Source organism: Catharus ustulatus, chromosome 3, assembly GCF_009819885.2.
Source record: "Catharus ustulatus isolate bCatUst1 chromosome 3, bCatUst1.pri.v2, whole genome shotgun sequence".
Taxonomy (NCBI): Eukaryota; Metazoa; Chordata; class Aves; order Passeriformes; family Turdidae; genus Catharus; species Catharus ustulatus.
Genome location: NC_046223.1, coordinates 77,797,188 through 77,818,582, shown reverse-complemented (window position 1 = coordinate 77,818,582; position 21,395 = coordinate 77,797,188). Strand labels below are relative to the sequence as shown.

At 36.9% G+C, this 21,395-nt stretch overlaps 1 protein-coding gene across 3 annotated transcripts in view; it reads left to right on the top strand.

Moving 5' to 3' along the window:
- KLHL32 (kelch like family member 32) overlaps nt 1-21,395 on the top strand; it is a 122,129-nt gene that overhangs the window by 62,678 nt on the left and 38,056 nt on the right. For all 3 annotated transcript variants that reach the window (XM_033053723.2, XM_033053722.2, XM_033053724.2), the window contains one exon: nt 19,392-19,607. In XM_033053723.2, the coding sequence (XP_032909614.1) occupies nt 19,392-19,607 (216 nt within the window). The remainder of the gene's footprint in view (nt 1-19,391; nt 19,608-21,395) is intronic.

The following is a 21,395-nucleotide window of genomic DNA, read 5'->3' as shown; positions in this document are numbered from 1 at the left end:
AAATAAGAGAAATGCCCAAGCGTTACTTTCTTTAGGTCTTAATTCCAACTTTGTGCAGTGCAGACTTCTGCCCCCATATCAGCATTGTCATACCTTGAATTATGATTATTCCACAACCTCTGCTGTTTGGGGGTTTTGTTTCTAGCTTCATTTGTAGAAGGGGACTCTTTTGAAGCATGCTGATGTATTTTATTTGAGTTACATACATATTCATGAATCTCTCTTGTCATCTGCATAATTCTCAGGTACATTAAACATTGAAACAAGGCTTGTAAGCGCACACATCTGTCTCAGGCTGAACAAACGGTAAGGCAATGTGATTTTTCTTAGCTGCTACAGAGGTGTGGGAGAGCTAAAGACTTGAACTTTGTGTACCTTCAGTGGCACTGAGTTCTGTGATCGCTCACACAGCATTTGCTTGCAACATGCACATCCAATTCTCTTAGGCTCTTGTTGCCCAAGTTCCTACTCCAGCTCAGGTTGATTGTCAGTTTTGACTGAGGTTTTTCAAAGGAGGCTAATGCAGAGAGCTGCAGCCAATAGGCAAACTTTGAAATACAACGGGAATGGTTTATCTGAATACCTCCTTTCACTTTCAAAAGTGGACCATGTTTGTTATATGACATAGGAGTAAGCAAGAGATAGCTAGTTAAATGTATTAAATGTGGTGGACATCTGAAAATGGGCTTTTAAAATAGAACTGTAGCGAGCATGGTATTAGGTAGTGCGTTTGTGATGACCTATTTTGCACTTTAAAGCTTGTGAATGTTTTTTGAAGGATACATGACAACTTTATTCTTATGCAAGAGAATAAATGTGTCAAAACATTTATTCAGAACATAAAAATGTTTGTTTCATGAGTATGTCTGAGTTACATAACTGTTTGTAGATCTAAGAAGTTTTGTCTCTTTCCTCAACTGTTTGTGTATTCAGTACCAGAGAGCCACAAACTGCAAATTATTTCAACAATCAAAGAGTCTTAATAAGGAGGGAATGCTATTGAGAATATAAGTTTTTAATGGAATTTCCTTCTACTGATCAACATCAGCTCACTATTGTGTGGGTAGTAATTGGTTTTTGAGGCAAAGGTTGATTTCCACTGGTATTCAGGGATCTGGGATATTGCACTGTCCATAATTGAAATCTTAAAGCTAAGTGATTTTTCTTTTTATTCTGAAGTACAATATTTGCTTTTTCAGTGGAGTTCTAGGTACAGCTGGAGTTACATTCAAGGTATGATAGTCGTGGCTGAGGAGTTTAGAAGTTGCAGAACAGTCCAAAGCAAAGCACTCATTTCTGACAGGCAGGAGGTGCCATGACTGTTAGATAACATTTATCCCTTTAATTTTCTACTGCCAGATTAGGCACCTTTTATGAAGAACAAATTAAGTTTATACACTGGACAGAACCTGAGACATCATTATGTTATGTGTATTGGTTGGACAGTGGCATAGTTTCAGTACAGACTTATTTGAAGTGACTGTGCTTGTACTTAATGCTGGAAATTATTTCTTATTCTCAGAGTTCCTAGGAGGGGCAGGCATAGCAGACATGAGCAGTGATGATCCTGATTGACATTGAAGTTACTCTGACTTGTAAAAAATCTTCTTGGGATCCTAAATGTTTTTGTGTCAAGTGAACTTGAAAGTTTGATGCCAGTTTTCCCATTAGTTTTAACTGCATTAGGTTCCCTGCTAAATGGTAAACATATCAGATTACTTTTTAGAAACTTCATTGCATTAAATGGAATTCAGCTACAGATCAATCTGCTTGCTTGTTGCTGATGTCAGTCATACCAACTGTAAAGACAGCTAATTTAAGCTAAAAAGGTAAGAACATTTTAGGTGAGTGACTAAAATAAGCCTGAGCACAGCACTGTACAGCAGACTGTACAACAGCAGTCATCTGGAATTTTCTTGGAACTGCCTCTTACTGTCCTGCTCTGGATACTTGAATACAAAAACAGAGAGTGAGGAGGATCAGACCTGGAATACAAAAATAAGATTAATCAACTCACAAATCCTCCTGGAACAATTCAGGATAATAATTGAAGCAGGCAAATTGTCTTGGGTAGAGGTATTTGATTTTTAATCTTCTACTGTAATGGCAAATTTAGGCTTTAATTTTTTTTTTCCTGGTGTACAAATGCCTAATGATATATTTTTTTTCTTCTAATTTTAAGCTATGTGAATGTGTTGTAGATTGAAATATGTTACTGTTTTTAAATGGAAGAAGCTACAAATGAATTTGCGTTTGGAATTAAAAGGAGGAGTGTGCATGGTTTATCTATGTGGATAGGCCAGAGCTTCAAAGCTATTTATTGTTCTTAAACCCAACTTCTCCATTTGGAATGGTGCCAATGACAATCCCAACTTTCACTAAGAGAAACTCCTTCAGAGATGAATTAATTCGTACACCAGAGATTGAGAGCATCACCTTTGTATTACTAGAAGCCCCAGATCAGTTGGGATTTTAGCTCCTGGGTTTTTCATACAGAGTGAATTAAACTGCTGGAAAGAAAATCTAAAGGTCATCTAGCAACCAAGGCTTGCTTTTTTTAACTAATACTGAGTTTTGAATCTTAAGTGCATGCATGCACACTCTGCACACTCCCCTCAATCCCCCAGAATTAGTCACCACCAGCAAGCTTAAGTCTACCAACTTTATCCTGTGGTGAAGTAACCTTCCCCTGCTAAGAATACAAAGTAGACAAAAATAATGTCTTACATTTTTCTGTTTCTAAATGTTACGCAACGAGGTGTTGCTGTGCTAGCCTGCTATATTTTGAAGGAGCAAGCTTTGTCAGCTGTTGTCATTGAGCTATTGATAGTCATTAGATAAGTTCTTGGACAAAACTCAAAAATAACTTCGGGAATTTTTCCTGTTATCTCTTTAATATATTGATACATTACAGAGATAATGATCTATATATGTGAAATGTGGTTGCACTAGTGAGGATTCCAACTTAAAAAGGGACTCAGGAAAAAAAGAATGGTATTTTTCTCCATTTTTCAGTTGGTGTCAGTGAGGAAAGTGAAAATATACTGAAGTGACGATACCCAGTCACTTTGAATCCCTTTCTTACTGTAATTCACTTGCTGCTATTTGTCTGCAGTGTGAATTGAAACTGAGGATGGATGTTTAGAAAAATGATGCTGAGACATCTAACTCTTTCTGACCAGATAAAAGCTCCCAAGCTCTGTAGGTAGTTGTATGGATACACATTGCCAGTCCTCTGCAGCAAAGTTGCAGGAGAGGTCACAAGTTGGGAAGAGGAAGTTAGTGTACAATCTGGCATCTCTTTGCAGATTCTGTCAGGAAGAGCAAGCAGCTTTGGTAGGTGTTTTAAATAGGAACAGGGAAACTGTATTGCTTCACAATTTCCCTCCCTGCCCTGCTCGTGTTGTCATTCCAGCCAGTGTGGACTCTTTCGATGACCTTTCTGTCCATCAGTCCCTGAAAGATTTCCACTTCTGGAATCTTTCCAGTATTTTTATAAAGCTGCAAACAGGATCTGATGAATGCTAGGATGGTTAGTGTGCAAAATTGTTAGGTTTGATTTCCATCTGATCAATACTAATGTTTTATGTTCTCCCTGTCCCTCCTGGTCCCCAGTGTAATTCACTTTAAATTCTCCTTACAAGTTGAGGCAGTGTGGATGCATGAGACCCCAAAATGGAACTATTTGTAACTGGGTAGTGCAGCTATCTTTATCTGCTTGTGCTCTCAGCAACATGTCCACTTAGAAGTCTGGAGGAAAATTTTGTTTATTGCAAGAGATGACACCCAAAAGGTAGAATGGCTGAACTGGACTTGAAATGAGGCATTTGGGCCCTTCCTCCCCGGGTCTGGGCAGCAGGTGGCAGTGTGAGTCTGTAACAGTTTGAGCAGAGAAATTCCAGCTAAAATCAGAAAAAATGAAAAGAAAAATTATTTATTTTTACTCCATATTAGTCTTCTGACCTAATCAGTAAAAAAGTCATTATTCACACAACACTGGGCAATATGCATTGTAATTTTTAACAAATAATAGGAAACTGTTAATGTTTTCACAGGAAATACAGTTCTGTCTTGTGCAGCAATGGTCATTTATCACTGCACTTTGTGAAATCACTCATTTGTTCTAATTTGAATGTAAATGACTCTAAGGTTTTACAAATAAGGTGACAGACTCACATAAATGTAATTGCAGGGTTCATCTCTCTCTTTTTATATATCACTCATTAAGTTATGAATTAAATACATCGTATTAAACCAGGGGCATGTCCAATGATGATATTGTAATGGCAAATTACTCTATGCTATTAGAGGTGTATTTTTTATTCATGGACATTAATTTGTCATTAAGCGGCATTAGTTTAGCACTTTTATGTGGAAGACGTGACCTGAAAGAGGAGACTTACAGCTCTAATGTGAAAGAAGAGGAATATAGGCACCACACATAGAGAAGAGATTTTTACCTCCTGGAAAGAAGAAGGGAAAAAAATTACTTAAATTTGCTTTCACCTAAAGCACTTTGAGCCAAGGTGTTTCTGAAACAAGAAAATCCTTTGATTATAAAGTATTTACAATATGGGAAAAGCCAGAATGCTAAGTATGAAATGCTGACTATAAATCATTTGTAACCTATGAACCTGAAGAGAACACTGGGCTTTTGAAGTGAGTTAAAATCTGATTTTATCTCAGAAGTATCACTGTGGTAGAGAGCTAATTGTTCATCTTTTCTTTCCTTTATACTAACCTATCCAAAATAGAACTGATTTTTTTTTTCATTCTTCATTATGAAATAAATATCTTTTATCTCTTGTCTACTTTGTTTTTTTAGATGTACTATTATTATTTTCACAGGGTCAATTTCAAATTCTAAATGCAGTAGCAAAATCTTTATTAAGAAAATGAATGAGAAAATATATTATTTAATGGAATTTCAGGAGGCAACTTAGCAACTGAAGTATTAGACTAAGAAAAATAGTGAATGATTGAGTCTGCTCTCTTTTAAAGATGTCAAAAAGACCTTGTAAATTTTATTTCAATTTTTCAGTCAGCTTAGTAGAAGAGACTTTCAAAACCTTGTTTATTTAATGGACTGAAGTAATGAGGATCCAAGTTGATACATTCTCCAGTTTATGCAGTATTTGCATTTTATTCTTTCTTATAGACCATCTCTCATTAAAGGCAAAAGAAATTAGGACTTGATACAAACCTATGTATTTGGCAGTTAATACCCTGTCCCACCATTTTTTGTTTTTCTGATGGCTTAATCTTTGCTGTGTGATCCATCTACCTGAACTGCTTACGAAATACTCAACTAATTGTGATAGTTAAGAAGAAATATTTGTAAGGAAAATTACCTAAGCCCAGGTTGTGTATAGGGAGCTTTAGAAATTGAAGTATTCCAGATTATCATCTCTTTTTAGCTACTGTTAAATGCTCTTAAACCATCTATGTTTATGGGGGACTGCAAAGAACAAAACAAGTTCCATATAAGGCTGTTGATGTTTTCCAGTAGGTCTCGTAGCAGCCGTAAATGAAACAGCATTTTAGTACATTCCATCGTTTGTGGTATTTTGTTTGCTTAACTGCATGAGTAGAATTTGTATTTTGCTTCAGAATAGTGATGTAGACTAACTCTTCTTAGAATAAATACACGTTTTCTGTCCAAGCTATTGAATAGGTCTTGAAGCAGAATGAATATACATGTATACATGCTGTAATGACTTACTGAATCTTCAACCAATATGTAATCAGAGCTTTGAAAGTTATAAATTGTCTTCATTCTTCTCACTCATTCTGAAAGTTAAAGAACCAAGCCTAAATATTAGTGGCATCAACAACTTTATTAATCATTGATAACGTCCTGCAAGTGTGTTATTTCAAACATGAAAAATATGAGAAGTGCCTGTAACTTCATTCACCCATTTTCTTGTGTAATACATACAAAACATCTGTTTATTCATTGGGAAGAAGTTGTTGCTAAATTTCCCATCTGATTAAAAAGTTTTATGGAATTTGTGATTTCTGTCAGAGTGTGTGTGGCTATATAGGCATCATGAGATCTTAAACCAAGACTTTTATTTACAGTTTGGTAGGAACTGAACTGGTAACACATGGAATTCTTTCTACAGTAATTTTTATGGGAACTGTTGTGTTCTCTGGATTAGAGGGGTAGTGGCATATTGGCTGAACTTGTCTTGTAAACGCTTCGACCTTTGTTGTGGAAGTTTTAAAAGCTATATAGTGGATTTTTTTCAGTGTTTTCTTCTTGTTAATTGGAAGCACTGTCTATTCTAAATATATATATAAAGGGTCTTGAGTTTCCATAGCATCTCAGCACACCTGATTGTCATTGGAAAGTATTGTAGTAACCTCATGTATCTTCAGGATTGGAAGTTCAACTGTCTTGAGACAGGCCTACTATCATATACCATTCCCAAATCAGTGTTTATATGTGTTTGTATTTGGGTTTACCTACCTCTCAGTATTTTTATTCATATTTACAGCATTACCATCTTCATGGGGAGCTGAAGTGTGTAGGAAGTGCATTATGCAATAATGATGTCCACGAGCCCCGAGACTACTACAGAAAATTCGCTGTAACCAAATACTTGAAATTATTTGACTACCCTAGGTGGTGTGAGTCTTCCATGTATTCTTAATCAAATTCTGGACTACATAGCACCATTCAGCCCTGGACCAAAACTTGAACAAGTTAAATAATTTATTGAAAAGGTACAGAACAAGTAGCAAAAATGATCAGTGTGCATGGTGAATATTTTGAGGTGGGGGGGAAGACAAACAATATTAGGCGTATGTAACCTTTTATAAGCTGTTGATAGGGTTTTGCTTATAAGTGTGGTTGAAATCTTTGAAATTTGAATGTTTTAACAACTTTTCATACTGAAATTTGTATTTGAAGAGGACTAACTTTTATAACATTGCATAGAATAATCATTGGCTAAAAACTTTTTCAGTAAGCTGTAGTTAACTTTTGAAAGCAGTGACTGTTCTGCAGAATTACATTTTTGAAGCAACTGAACTATGTCTCATCTTTAAATGCCATTTGCGATGTTCTGTGAAAGTGTGTCACAGAATGGGTCAGGTTGGAAGGTAACATGGTGGGTTGTCTGGTCCAACCTTCCTGCTCAAGCTGGGTCACCCTACAGCAAAGGGTACAACATTGTATTCAGACAGTTCTCAAGTATTTCCAGCGAGGGAGACTCCACAACCTCTGAGCAACCTTTTTCAGTGCTCAGTCACCTGCACAGTACAGAAGCTTTTCCTCATACTCAGGAGGAACTTCCTGTGCATCAGTTAGCGTCTGTTACCTCTTGTCCTGTTGTTTGGCACCACCAAGAAGAGCCCAGGGTTGGACACAGCTCTCCAGCTGTGGCCTCATCAGGGCAGAGTAGAGGGGCAGGATCACCTCCCTTGACCTGCTGGCAGCGGTATTCCTAAAGTACCCCAGGACAGCGTTGGCCCTTTTGGCCCCCAGGGCACACTGCTGGCTCATGGACAGCTTGCAGGACTCCCATGTCCTTCTCCAGAGTGTTGATTCACTTGATTCTATTGTGTTTAAAGGGAAATGCTGGAGAGGTGCCTTTAAAAATCTACAGGACTGAGACCCTGGCACATATCTGTGGTTGTAAATATTTAGAAACTGGGCCTACAATGATTTATTCAGCTTTCGAAGGTGCTGCCTTTAAGGTGAGATCTTGAGGTCAGTGAGAATTTTTTTATTTGTTTGTCTTAAATATATGGTGCATTGATGAAATGATTTCCTCTTCCTCTTCTCTCTGAGTGTAAGCTGTTTGAGATTTGGAAGTGAGGGATTGAATTATTTTTTATTCTTGGTAGGAACTGCTAGAAACAAATGGACAAGAGTCATCATGATATTTGAAGGCTCACGCATTCCTGCTGGTGCTTAGCACCTTCAGCTATGTGTAAACATTCACATGTATTAGTTTTGGGAGGACTTGTGACTTGTTTGGCGCTACTGAAGGTCAGATGTAGGTAATCGAATTGGATGAGTCAAGGCCCATTTTTTACATTTGGCCTTCACCCTTTCCAGATTTTCTAGTTTTGAAAGTCAGACTTACAATAATTTCTTACTGAAAGAATGACAGGTAAATCCCTAGTCAATAATGCTTAAAATATGCTTAGCCTGGAAAAAAAAAGGAGGCTCAGGAGAGACCTTATCATCCTCTACAATTCCCTGAAGGGAGATTGTAGCCTGCTGGGGGTACATTTCTGCTCATAGCAACCACCAACAGGACAAGTGGGCACAGTCTTAATTGTGCCGGAGGAAGTTTAGGCAGGACACGAGGAAAAAATGTTTCATGGAAAGAGCAATTTGCTGTTGGAATGTGCTGCCCAGGGAGGTAGTGGAATCACTGTCCCTGGAAGTGTTTAAAAAAGACTGGATGTGGCACTTAGTGCCTTGATCTAGTTGACAGGATGGTGATGGTGCATAGGTTGGACTTGATCTTAAATGTCTTTTCCAACCTAGTTAATGCTGTGATTCTGTGAAGTTCAAGCAAACTCCTCTTGATATTCACATGTACTAATTTTTTTTAAAAACATTCAGTGGTTCTTCCAGTTCTTTTGCTTTCCTGCCTATTTATGGCCTACCACTATCCCTTTTAATGCTATTTATCTCCTGAAATCTGTTCTGATTGTTGCTGTAAACCGGTAACACAGCTCCTAATTGTGGGGAAAAGAGATATCGTTTTCAGGGAAAGAGAGTTGTAGAAAGTATTATTTTACTGGGGTATATGTCGATACAATGCACATTGCAGACATTTTGCTAATATATTGAACTGTACATGTAACTTAAAAATTCTGTTAAAGTTGGTGAAGACAGGAATTATCTAACTACTAGAACACTAGAGTGGGTTCCTTTTTTTCCCTCTGTAAAATTAGAATTTGCCTTGGTTCAGTGCTATGAGCAACAAAAATAAAATTCTTAGTGGTTTTTGAGCTGAGGTCACATATTGCAGAAGGATAGTGATACCTGAACAGATAACAGTTTTCCAAATAAAATGGAAATGTTACCTTTTTCTCATTCACATACTTACAGTCGGGTTCTTTTAACTGCTGAGTACTCTCATATCTTCCTGCAGCTGCAAAAAGTCTCTTGCTTTTGAGAGGAATGAAAAACCATAATAACCCCAGCAGTCAAATTGCACAAATATTTCCTTCTTTACCTGTACAGACAGTTGTCAAAAAACCTTGTTTTATTGCAGTCATTTTTTTTTTTTTAATGCGAACAGTTCTGTACTTGTTAGTTCCTTGTCCAGGGAAACTCTGATCTTACATTCATGTACCAGAAACTATTTTCTGAAAATTTAGTCAGAGCTTTTTTTCCTTTTCATTTATTCTCTCCATGTTACAAATGTCTTTGCTCAAGATCAAATCCTCCAGGAGTCTTTCTTTAAAAAACCAAGTTGAGCACCTGAAATTTTGGTTGGTTTTTCAGCCTGTAGTTTTTAAGTATCCTTAAAGTTTGGGCATCAGAACTGGGACTAATAATTGAAGAGTAGATTTAAAATGTAATGTTGAAGCAACAAGAGGGGTTGTTTCTTTTATTGGGCAGTACTGGGTATGCATTTCATGAGGTGAGCTTTTTTCTTTTTCCTGCAGCACTGTTCTGAGAACTGATGTTGCTGTTTATGACTGTTTCTCAGTGCCTCCTGATGGCTTGTCAGTGTTGTTCCAAATAGAATCTGGTGTTTTTTCTATATTATGTTACTGGTTCCCAAATAGATATAGATGTACCACACTTTTTTTTTCCCTAGCCAGGAAAGCCTGATAATATGCATACTGTCCTTGCAGAATCTTACACTTCTCTACTTAAACTGTTAGCAGTATTGGATCAAAATTGATTTCTTGAGGACTTTTTTCTATCAAAGTTATGCTCATTATTGAGTTATCCTGCACTGGATCTACATTTCAGTAGATGGAGTATCTCATACTGCCTTAAAATTCTAAGGAAGTTTTGTTGCTTTGCGTTCTTTTGCAACCATTTCTGAGGCTTGAATTTGTCTGTTTTAAATAACCTGTTATTCCACGTATTTTAGGCAATTTGTTTCATTCTCTGATGTTATTAGATTACCAGGTCACTACAGATACCCTTTTCAAATTCTTAATTTTTAGATGTGTCTGTTAGCTTTGTAATCCTTAAGCATTTGGTGACAGGCTATTCCCTGAAACATCTTTTTAAGAGAAGTGGCCCCTTGCTGACCTTAATACAGAGCACATGTATACATCAAGTAAATGCTCCAGAAATACAATGTCATGAAAACATTATTGAACTGTTTTTTGAGTCATATTATATATTCTTTGTACATAAACATCCTTGTTCTTATTTATACCTAGAGAGGTAATATTAGTATATTGATAATTTAAAATATGCTCCCTGTTTGTTATTTAGTGTAATGTCTTGAGTCATGAATGTTGCCTTCCTTTATTTAGTTAGTGATGATGATGCTTTTTATCAGTCTTCATCATTTTTCACTCACATATATGCAGAACAATTGTGGCAGCAGTCACTCAGCCTCCCCAAGAAGCCATGTCTTCTGTGAATTGTGGTTCTAAATCTCCTGCTGTATTCCAATACTGTTTACCTTTTGTAATCTCTGGGGCTCTTGTCTGGGTCTACTCTCACGTTCTTTGGGTTTTTTTCATGCTTCTGCATCTGAAAGTGGCAGTGTCTTTTTCTCATCTGCTGGGTCTCCCGGATCCCAACCAGCACAATAAAAACAGAGTTTTTCCATTTGGGTTTTGTCACTGTGATAAGGCCCGCAGTGCACAATGATGCAGACGTAATCTTGCTTACCTGTGGAATAGATTATGGGCAGCGCAACTACAATGTGATGAGATTTTGAACTGAAAACTCAAGCAAGTTGTTACTGAGCATATCCAAATTATTTTTCTAGAGGCTTAATGAGGGGTGCCAGTGGAAGTTGTTCACAGGAATGGCAACTCCTATGATCTATTTCCATTCTGAATTATTTTTAATATGGAAGAGCAATGGCCCTTTCCTGTCAGACTCATTCTTAATAATGTATAATATGCTTTTAGGGATGTTTTTAAGAGATTTCAAGTGATTAACCTTAAAGCTGGAAAACTTCAACTTAATAAGTGTTGGCAAAATAGCAAGTTATTTTTAAAAAGGCATTGGAAAGGGAAACTGTCAGGTATGCTAATACCTCTGTTAACAGATATATCAGGAATGTTGATAGTTAATATTTTTCCCTCTCCCTCCATTCTCCATGCTGCTAATGGAGGTATGAATTAAGAATGAAAATTACTCATTAACTTACTGTGAATTAGAAATAATTTTTCTATTTTCTGTATCTAAGTTTTTATAATTAATATTGATTGAGGACTTACTTTGGTTTCCAGTATATTAAGGAGAATTTACTTACCTGCTTTTGGCAGAATAGAATCATAAAATCATTAAGGTTGAAAAATACCTCCAAGATCGAGCTTGACCAAAGACCACCATATCAATTAACCATCACACCAAGTGCCATGTCCAACTGTTTCTTTCTTGAACACTTCCAGCAAAGGGCACTCCACCATTTCCCTGGGCAGCCTGTTCCAGTGCTTAACCATCCTTTCAATGAAAAAAAATTCTTCCAGGTGTCCAACCTCACCTGGTGCAACTTGAGGAAATTTCCTCTTCTCCTGTCATCGGGAGAAGAGACCCACCCCCACTTTGCACACCCTCCTTTCAGGCAGTTGTAAAAAGTGATAAAGTCACCCTCGAGATTCCTTTTCTCCAGGCTAAACACTCTCAGTTCTCTCAACCATTCCTCATGAGTCACTTTCTGGACCTTCACCAGTTGTTGCCCTTCTCTGGACTCTCTCCAGCCCATCAATGTTTTTCTTGTAGTCAGGGGCCCAGAATTGGGCACAGCACTCGGTTTGTATCCTCACCAGTGCTGAGTACATAGAGACAACCCCAGTCCTGCTGGCCACACTATTCTTTATACAGGCCAGGAGGCCATTGGCCTTCTTGGCCACCTGGGCACACGCTGGCACATGTTCAGCTGCTGTTGACCAGCATCTCCAGGTCCTTTTCCACTGGGCAGTTTTGCGACCCTCAAGCTGTAGTCCTGCATGGCGTTGATGTGGCCAAAGTGCAGGACCCAGCACTTGGGCTTGTTGAATCTCATACTGTTGGTCTCAGCCCATTGATCCAGATGCAATTTGAAACAAGTCTTAAATTATTGCAATAATTTTGCTCCCAGTAACTGGTATGGAACAGAACAATTACAAGATCTCTTACTCAAAGACAGAACACAATTAAAGAAGTGATTGGAAAATAGTTTCTGAGCATCCTCAGTAGAATCTATTGCATCATAGTTCCCATTTGTAATGTATCGTATTATTTCCGTCTTGCCTGCCAGACTGAGTGGCTGTTGCTGTGTCTCTCTTGAGGAACCAAGTTTACAGAGAATTTTCATGTATTAAAGCATATGATGACTTTAAGCTGCTAATGTGATAGCATCAAGAAAAAGGCAGTTTGACTTTTAACATATTTCATACGTGATGATTTATAAAGCTAAGGAAGTATTAATGTTACTTTGCAAGGTACTACTGAAAAATCAGGAAGCTTTGAGAGGTGTAGAAAAGGTCAGCTAAGATGGTCAGAAAGACCTACATTATATGGGGAGATTAGAAGACCTTTCCTTGTTTGGCCTAGTAATACAAGGACTGAGGAGGAACATAATTGTTTTCTGTAAATATATTGAAGGAATAAATACTGAGGGGAGGGAGCAGGAAGAGAAGCATTGTACTGTTAAATCTAAAAGATAATTTTGGCACAGAAATAAATGTATATAAAGTATTTGAGTAAATTAAACTAGAAATTAAGAGAGGGAGTCTCAAAATCAGCTAAGGCTTCTTGTAATACTAGTTGGGAACAAGACAGATCTTTCTTGATTTATGCTGAAGATGTTTTGATTAGCTTGTGGTATAGTAGAGGAATGGACTTCCACTTCTGTATTCTCATGGCCTTAGACGGTAACAAAAAAAAAAAAAAACCAACAAAAAACCAAACAAAAAACCCCCCAAAAATAATAATAAAAAAGGAAGTAATATAGTATACCGCAGTCCTATTTTTCTTCTTCTGGTTTGTAACTATTTATTTTGGCTGCTAGGTCCTGTAAGCTTTGGGTTTCTAAGGGACAACACTTGCTCTTTCTGGATTTGTCAATATTAGCAACAAAAACAAATAAAAGTGAACACTTACCATAAAAAAAAAAATTACTGGTTGTTGATGCATTAGTCAAGTAGTTTTCAGCTTTCCTCTTACACTGTAGTAATTCCAAAGAGCTAGCAAAAATATAAAATGATAAATCATCTGCAGAGACTATATTCTATGATTTCTGCTGGAGTAAAGGATATATGAATGTCTATGAGAAATGTTATTCCTCACAGCATGTTTGAAGGCAAACTCCCATAATTAGCAAAAATGGTAAATGTTGATAAATCTCGTCAAATCCTCACTTTGTGTTTCTACTGTGTGAAATGATATAAAAGTGCCAGGTGAAGGGTTAGAGGATCTCCCTGTTCCTTCATCCTTGTACTTTTATTTGTTAAATACAATGTATTGTTACAGTTATCTTGCCAGGAGTAGCTGGTGAGATGTGAATCTTTTCATTTAGGGAGTTTCTGTGCCAGGGACACTTAAGATAATTTTAAAAATTCTTATAGCAGCATCTGTTAACCCAGGGAAAGCAGCTATTGAAACCTCCGCAAACCTTACATGGAGTTGTTCCATGAAAATTTACCTGTGTAGTCTTAATATTTTATTATTATATTTCTTTCCATGATACACGTAATTGTATATGCAGATTATAAAAGATATGTATAATCAGGGTCACCTAAAACATTTAATTGGATTGGCAGTTGAAGATATTTGTACTATTTAATAACGTAGATCAATCTGAGTTTCTAGAAAATGTTTGCTTTTTTTAGTTTTACATATGGCATGTTTCACATTCTTTTTTTGAAGACCACACATTTTGTCATCACATGAGCAATCTGAGAATATCATGTCATTCCTCTATGCTTGTGAAGCTCACAGGCCTCCTCTGTGCCTTCAAAGAGGATTCTCACTAGCACCAGCCAGCAGGATTAAACCTGAAAACTGAGCAGATATAGAGAAACAATAAATGAGAAGAGAAATGAATTCTCATAGGGTAGAGAAAAAAATAATAGGGCTGAAATATTTTTATATTGTTGGTCTTTTACTTAGCTCTAGACCTACTTTGAAATAGCAAGGATGCAAATTAATTTTCATGCTCAAAGGAGAAAACACAGGCTAGAGTTACAGAAAGTGGTGATAAAGCAGTGATCTATCAGAAAAATTAATTATATAAAACAAGTCACTTAGAAAGCCATCTTTTACTTTGTCTGTAAACACATCTGCAGTCTGCACTTATAAGTGTAATCAGTTCTATACATTGAAAAATTCTGACCCAACTGTTCCACTGTGACCAAACTTCAGCAAAATGCTTTTCATGGCTCAACTGGATGACTGTGGTGTTTAACAGAGGCAAATTTCAAATAAGATCTAAAATATACTTTTTGTGCTTATGCTTATTATGAAATGTTTGTGTCTGTTGCTGTGCTGTTGAGTGTGTGTACAGTCTGTTAGTTCTTAGGTAAATGTGTGAGGTTTTGCAGAACTAAAACCTTTGATGCACAAAGAAACAGCTACAACCAGCAGAACTGGATTTCTTTTATCTTAAAATTGTGTTGATTGCTTTTTATGTCAGGTAAGTATATTTTTGTCATTCCAGTTTTTCATTTTTTTTCCTATCCCTTATCTATTTAGGGTCCATCTTTGCTATGATTCTTGTCAAGTTTGTGTTTTGTTTTTTTTTTTCTGAATGGTGCAAACTGGTTTATAGTATTTAATGTGGCAGAGAACCTGGAGGATGTAGGGTCAAGACCTCTGCTGCTTAAGGATTTTGAATAGCTATGTCTCAGAGACCTCACAGTTGTAGTTGGGTTTGGTTTTATTTGCTTTAAGGAGGCTGAACCCCTTTTAGAATGGGGGGAAATAGTGTCACCATGCTACTCTTCTCTGCTACAGCAGCAGGGCTAGACATTTAATACCTTGATTTATAACAGTATTGTAATCTAAATAGGAAGCAGGTGGAGTTACAACTGGTTACGGTACTTTGGATATTAATGGCTTGGCTTGGCAGTGGAATTCTAAAGCTGTATATACTTTTGCTGTTTTAATTATGCATTCATTAAAAGCTTTTATACCCAACAGAATAAAGTAAATATTGTTTGATCTCTGTAGTGTGCTCCCAGACTGTAGATTTGCACAGCAGGGTCTTGATAATCTGAATAAATTGTATTTCCCCAAGGAGTTTATCTTTCAAATAAGGTCATAAAGAAATGCATTCTTTCCCCTTAGTTCTCCTTGTGCTTTTTCTGCTATTTATAACATGGAACAGAGGAATAGAGGTATATTGTAGTCTGCTGTGTACTTGGTTATGATTAACTCTAATTTATCAATCTGTTACATCCTTTTCTGTGGCTTGTGCAAGGCAATTATTCTTTAAAGTACGAACAAATAGAGATGGTTTTGGAAGCAATTTAAACAATGTTTATATCTATTTTTCCTGTTTGACAATTTATCATATCTCTGTATTAAAATACACCTCTGTATCAAAATATTCACACTTGTCACAGAATTTATTTTGAATATTTAATATTGTCATCTTTCAGATTGTTTGTTTGGAGAACATATTTTCTTTTATGAGACTTTTAAATGTCAGCTCATTGTTGAATTGGTTTGGCATCTAAAGGTTGATACTACTGAATCAGAAGGTCCTTAGTGTGGAATAATAGATTCCCTTGCTTCAGTGGGGGATGGACACTAAGTAGAATGCACAGGATCTAAAGTGGTTTCTTATTTTAGAAATAGACACTGATAAATAATTTACCCAATTTACTAAATTGGTTGGATATTGCTGTTAGATTTCAGAACTATTTCAACTTAGTTTTAAGTGCTGTATCTATAATTTTATACATATTTTCTTAGCCTGAATGTGTTTCAGCAGTGTAACATGCATCATATTAGAAGAGATCATTACCTTCAGCTCTTAGTGACAGTTCTGCTTGTGTTCACATTTCATCCTTCAGTTCAAAAAAGATATGTCGCATATGCATAAAAGTTTAGGAAAAAAGGGGTTAAAAGTTTCAAAAATTTACATAAGCCTGGTTTGTATTGTGTATTTTCAAAGAACGTATACTGCAATACAGTACCACAAGAAAGTTGCACACTACTTCAAAATTTTGTAGTTGCTCAGTTAAGGCAATAGAATAAAATCTGTGGAAAGCAGAACTGCCAGTACTCTTACTCGTGACCACACTTGAATTTCCTGTATAGTTACCTGTTTCACCATTTACCGAAGTTTTGAAATAATTAAGGTTTTAGTATGAAAAATCTATTGAAATCAGACTGAGCTGACAGTGATTACTTTGATCCTTTCTATAGGACTTTTTTAAAGCTAGAACATAAGGTGCACTTTTCTTGCAACTAACTTACATCATTTTAGGCTATTTTTGAAATTTTTTACCACTTACGAGAGCAAAGTTATGTGATCTAGGGTATGTATCGAGCAATTTCAGTGTGACATTTTTACCCTCTAGGATCATAACTGAGACAGTAGTGTATAGTGCTGTATGATCTTGATTTTCATTTGTAAAACCTAATTCAGTATTTGCCTACTTGTCTGTGAAATAGAAACCTGTAGATTAACTCTAACCTTAGAAAATCAGAAATAAACATTACTGATTCCAGGCCAAGGTCAGTTTTAACAAAACAGACTTATAGTCTACTTCTTAATGAATATTGAAAGTTCAGCAGGTAAATAACACATTATGTCGGGAAGCACGAAAAATAATCTGAAACTTAGCGATGAAAATAAGTAAACACATAACCCCAACAATAAATAAAGAAACACACATACATAAATAAGCATCTGAAATAAGTTATTACATGCAGTATAAATAACTGGTGAGATTTTATTTATACATCCATAACGTTTTATTTATACATCCATATACATTTGGCCTCTTCAACTGTAAGACAGCTTTCATAAAAACAACTTCAATTGCTGCTGGTTTGAGAGGATAGGGAACTCATGAAAAATATCCAAACCTAAAATGAAGGCTTAGCAGTGTCATTCAGATTTCACTGAAAATGTGAAGATTTTTCAGTGATAGATTGCTTTTGTGTATCTCATTACTGGTTCTCTCAAATAAGGATCCTATTATGTTATTTGCAGTATTTTCCTCCTCTGAAGTCTGCTAAAAGCCACCTCTCCTTCTCAACCAACACTTAGTGTGGTTTGATCAGGCATGTATTTTAGTGGGACTGTTGATCCTCAGTTCACAGTGCTTGATTATTTATTTATTTATGTCTCTAGACGTAGCCATTGACCACAAAAGAGCTCAATAAATACATGCTGAGCTCTTCTAAATTTCTTTCTGGCACTTGGGATTTATTCAATCAGTGAGCTCTTTGAAAAGATAGTTTTCTGAACCAGGGACAATAAACTGTGGTTGTTGCTTGTCAAATACTGCGATATTTGCTTTGATTAGGCTCCTGTGTGTTATTTTCACCATTGCATGGCCATCACAGGAGGATGGGATTGTGAGGTGCCATCTGTGATCTGAAGATACTGAATCACCAAGCAAGCACACAGACCAGATACTTCTCATGTAAAATTCATTCTTTTCTCTTTCTTTCTGCAACTGCAGATTTATCCTTACCTCCTCTGCATTAGTGTGAGGAGGAGCTGACACTAGAATAGCTGTGGCTTTTGGGATGATGGCTGTTAGTGCTTGTTCTGACAATGTAAAGAACTTAGCTTTGTTCTTCCAAGAAAACCGTGGGAAACTCTTATGTAGAAGTCTAAGTAGATAATGAATAGGATTTATCTTTGGTGTACAACTCTGCTAGGGAAGGTGCACTGTTCAGACTGGGAGATTATGTAACAAGCAGGAACCTCCACAGGAATTTGATTTCATTTCCTCCAGTACTGACTCCTCTAAGCAGGTTAAAAAATTCTTTCTCCACTCTCCATTGCATATGCATAAACAGCTCCACAGTCATTGGGACAGGCACCCGATTCACACGTTCAAGATGTAGTCCATAAACCATTCCAAAAAAACCCCTCTTCGCACTTCCCCATCTTCCCTGTTGCTCTGCTCTATCTGCCAGCCGTGCAGCTCATTTGACATTTACAAGATTTCTTGTCAGTTTCATTTGGTGCTGCCATTCCATCCAGCAGAGCAGCGAAAGTGAAATTGACTTAATTTAGTCTGTTTCTCTTCCTTGCTCCAGTCCCCGTGTTAACGCACCAGCAAAGTGAGACTGACGAGGCTCCTTGTCATTCTCACACATGGGGCTGGTCAAGGAGAAGGCAGCTGATAGGGAGCAATGCGGTAAATTGGAAGATGAAAACCAGGATTGCGGGGGAGAGAGGGAGACAGGTGTGAGCATGCAGCAAGAACAGAGAAAACGGGTAAATGTGATCATTTCCCAGGTGCCCTGGGTACTTTTGTCTAATAGAGATGAATTCTTGGCCTATTCCCTGAAGGGAGCAGTGTGGTCTAGAACAGCGGTAGTTAGTTGTCTAGATACTCATTTAGGAGGGATGCCAAACTGGAAACATTAGCCCATAAATATCAGTCATCTGTGAGCAGGGTGGACAAAGCTTCCTGCCTTGAGCTACTATAGCTTTAGTCTCCTCCCATTTTCAGCTGCTAGAAGGAGAGGGAGAAGGGGTAGGAGGCCAACATCCACTATATGCCAGTGGTTGAAAAAAAAAGAAGATTAATTTTTTCATTGAAGGAAAATTTATACATAATAAAATGTAGCTCAACATCTTGTATTTTGTGAGGTTTCATAGAACGAAAAGTTGTGCTACACGGGTGCTCTAGTTCAATCAAAATAGTAAATAATGAACAAACAATTGCTTTGTAACAAACCATTGTAGTTAAAAAATACATTTTTAAAATCCACTTGTTAGCTCTTGTGAACTCTTGACATACAGTGTAAATCATGCTGTTTTATTATATTATGTACTAATCCATATTTCTTACAGATACTTTATGCCTATATAACCTTAGGAGTTGCAATATAAATTAGTACTATCATATATATTTGCATATGCAATGGTAACACATATACATTTTGAATGAGGCTGTGTTAATTAAATTATACGGCCTTCCTTCCAGAGCTCTAAAACAATAACCTTTTTTCATCATCTGAGACCTGTAGATTTTTTTATTCTCTGTTTTTTGTTTGGGATATTTTTGTGACATGTATTTTGTTTGCTTCATCCATTTAGGAATTAAATAGTTTCAACTACTTGGACCTGTACAAGCTTGCGGATCTTTTCAACCTCACTTTGTTGGAGAATGCAGTCATTGGCTTCTTAGTAAAACATCTCTCTGAGCTATTGAAGAGTCATCCTGAAGAAGTTCTGGCACTTCCATACTGTCTTCTTCGAGAGGTTTTTAAAAGCGATAGACTCACTTCACTCAGTGAAGAACAAATCTGGCAGGTAAGGAGATTGGTGAGCAACCAGAATGTGTGACACTCTATAAACGATAGCAGTAATCTGTTGTTTTGAAACCCTGGAGCAATCTCGAGGGAGAATAAGCACTTGAGCAAAAACTGTGAATAACAACTGAGGGAAATTTCTAAATGAAATTCTAAAAATGCTGTGTTGTGTTAATGCAATTACTTTGTTTGAAAGAGAAATTTGTCATGCTGTTTAACTTCTGCTACTTAAATGCAGCCAGAGATTCTCCTCCAGATCCGGCTTCTTTGATGGGAAGAGATGGCTGATGCATGCAACTCAATTGTAATGGCCTCTGATGAGGCTAGTGCCATGAGTCTGGTGGTAAACTTGCTTCGGCAGTTTTTCTCATTCACTTCAGACACATTTAGCTGTATAATTTCAATAGTAATTGAAATTGTTTGGGCCACCACAACTGACTGCCTGAAGCAAATGGGAGACTCGTCACACAGTCAACTCTGCTCCAAGATGAGTGGAGGCTTCAATGGAATGTTTGTGGCAAGAAACCTGAGATGACTTGCTTTTAAAAAACTGGGTCTAGAAAAAGACCAGGTTGCTAGCCATAAAGTATTAACCAGATAAAAGCATTGTGTTGTGACCTCTAGTGTGTATGGGCTGGGATAACACCTAATGTGAGAAAAACACATAGCCTGTTAAGAGAAACACAAAAACTAAACCAAAATCTGTCCTTAGAAATGTTCCCATGGTATATCTGTAAAAATTCACCATGGAGTGGAAGGAAATATCTAATATTGATTACCTAAAGATGTTCTTCTGTTTCTTTTTTGCCGTCATGTTTTAGAGAGAAAAGTATTTCAGTGTATTTCAAGGTAGAAGGAAACTTGCTGAAAACAAACCTGTGCATTCTTTTAAGGAAGTGGGTTATATTGGTCCAACAGAGAAGACTGTGATTCAGAAAACTGATTTATTTTTCAACCCCTATTATTTATCTATTTATCTTCTAGATTATTCTAAGGAAATAACTACATTTAGATACCATCAGTTTCTCAAAGTGTAAAGTGTGTATTGATCAGTGGGATGCTTTATGTTCTGTGAATGAATAATGTCATGCAAGATAAAATACATATTCTCAAAAAAACAAAAGTGTCAGGTTAAATTCTTCAAACTACAAAACCACTATAAAGATTTAACATAACCCTTCAGTATTGTTGTGGGCATATTTTTTTCAAAAATTTTGAGACTTTAGTGTATGGAGTATGCTACAAAGATGGTATTTTCTGCAAATACCAAAATGAAGTTTGACTTTTTCCTCTCCTAGTCTACAGGAGCATGCCTGTACAACAGAACCTGCAGTACACTACACATGATGATGTGTTGTGTTTGTTTTAGGTTTTTAAGGCACACTACTCTGGAGTCCTAGCCCATATTCCCTTTATCAGAAGCAAGTTTTGAAGTACAAGTTTATGCATGGGACACAGATGATTGGCTGATTGGGTTTCATCATTATTTCTCTGCAGGACCAGTGGAATCCCCTAGCTACATGCTTGGATATACCTTTGCTAGAAGAGTTTCTGTGGGAAGTCACACAAGTATAACTTAATACTCACTCAGTAATATGCCCTCTGTGACCTGCTGTAATGATGTTTGGGAAGTGAGAGTTTTAGTTCTGCAGGAAAGTCTCAGACTCTGAAGTAGTTTTCTTAATTGTGTGCACTCCAGCCAATGAACACTTCATGCAGCAAATATGACAAAACCTCTGTTTCTGTTGCAGGGTCATAGTGAGGAGAGATAGGTAACATGCTGCTTTCT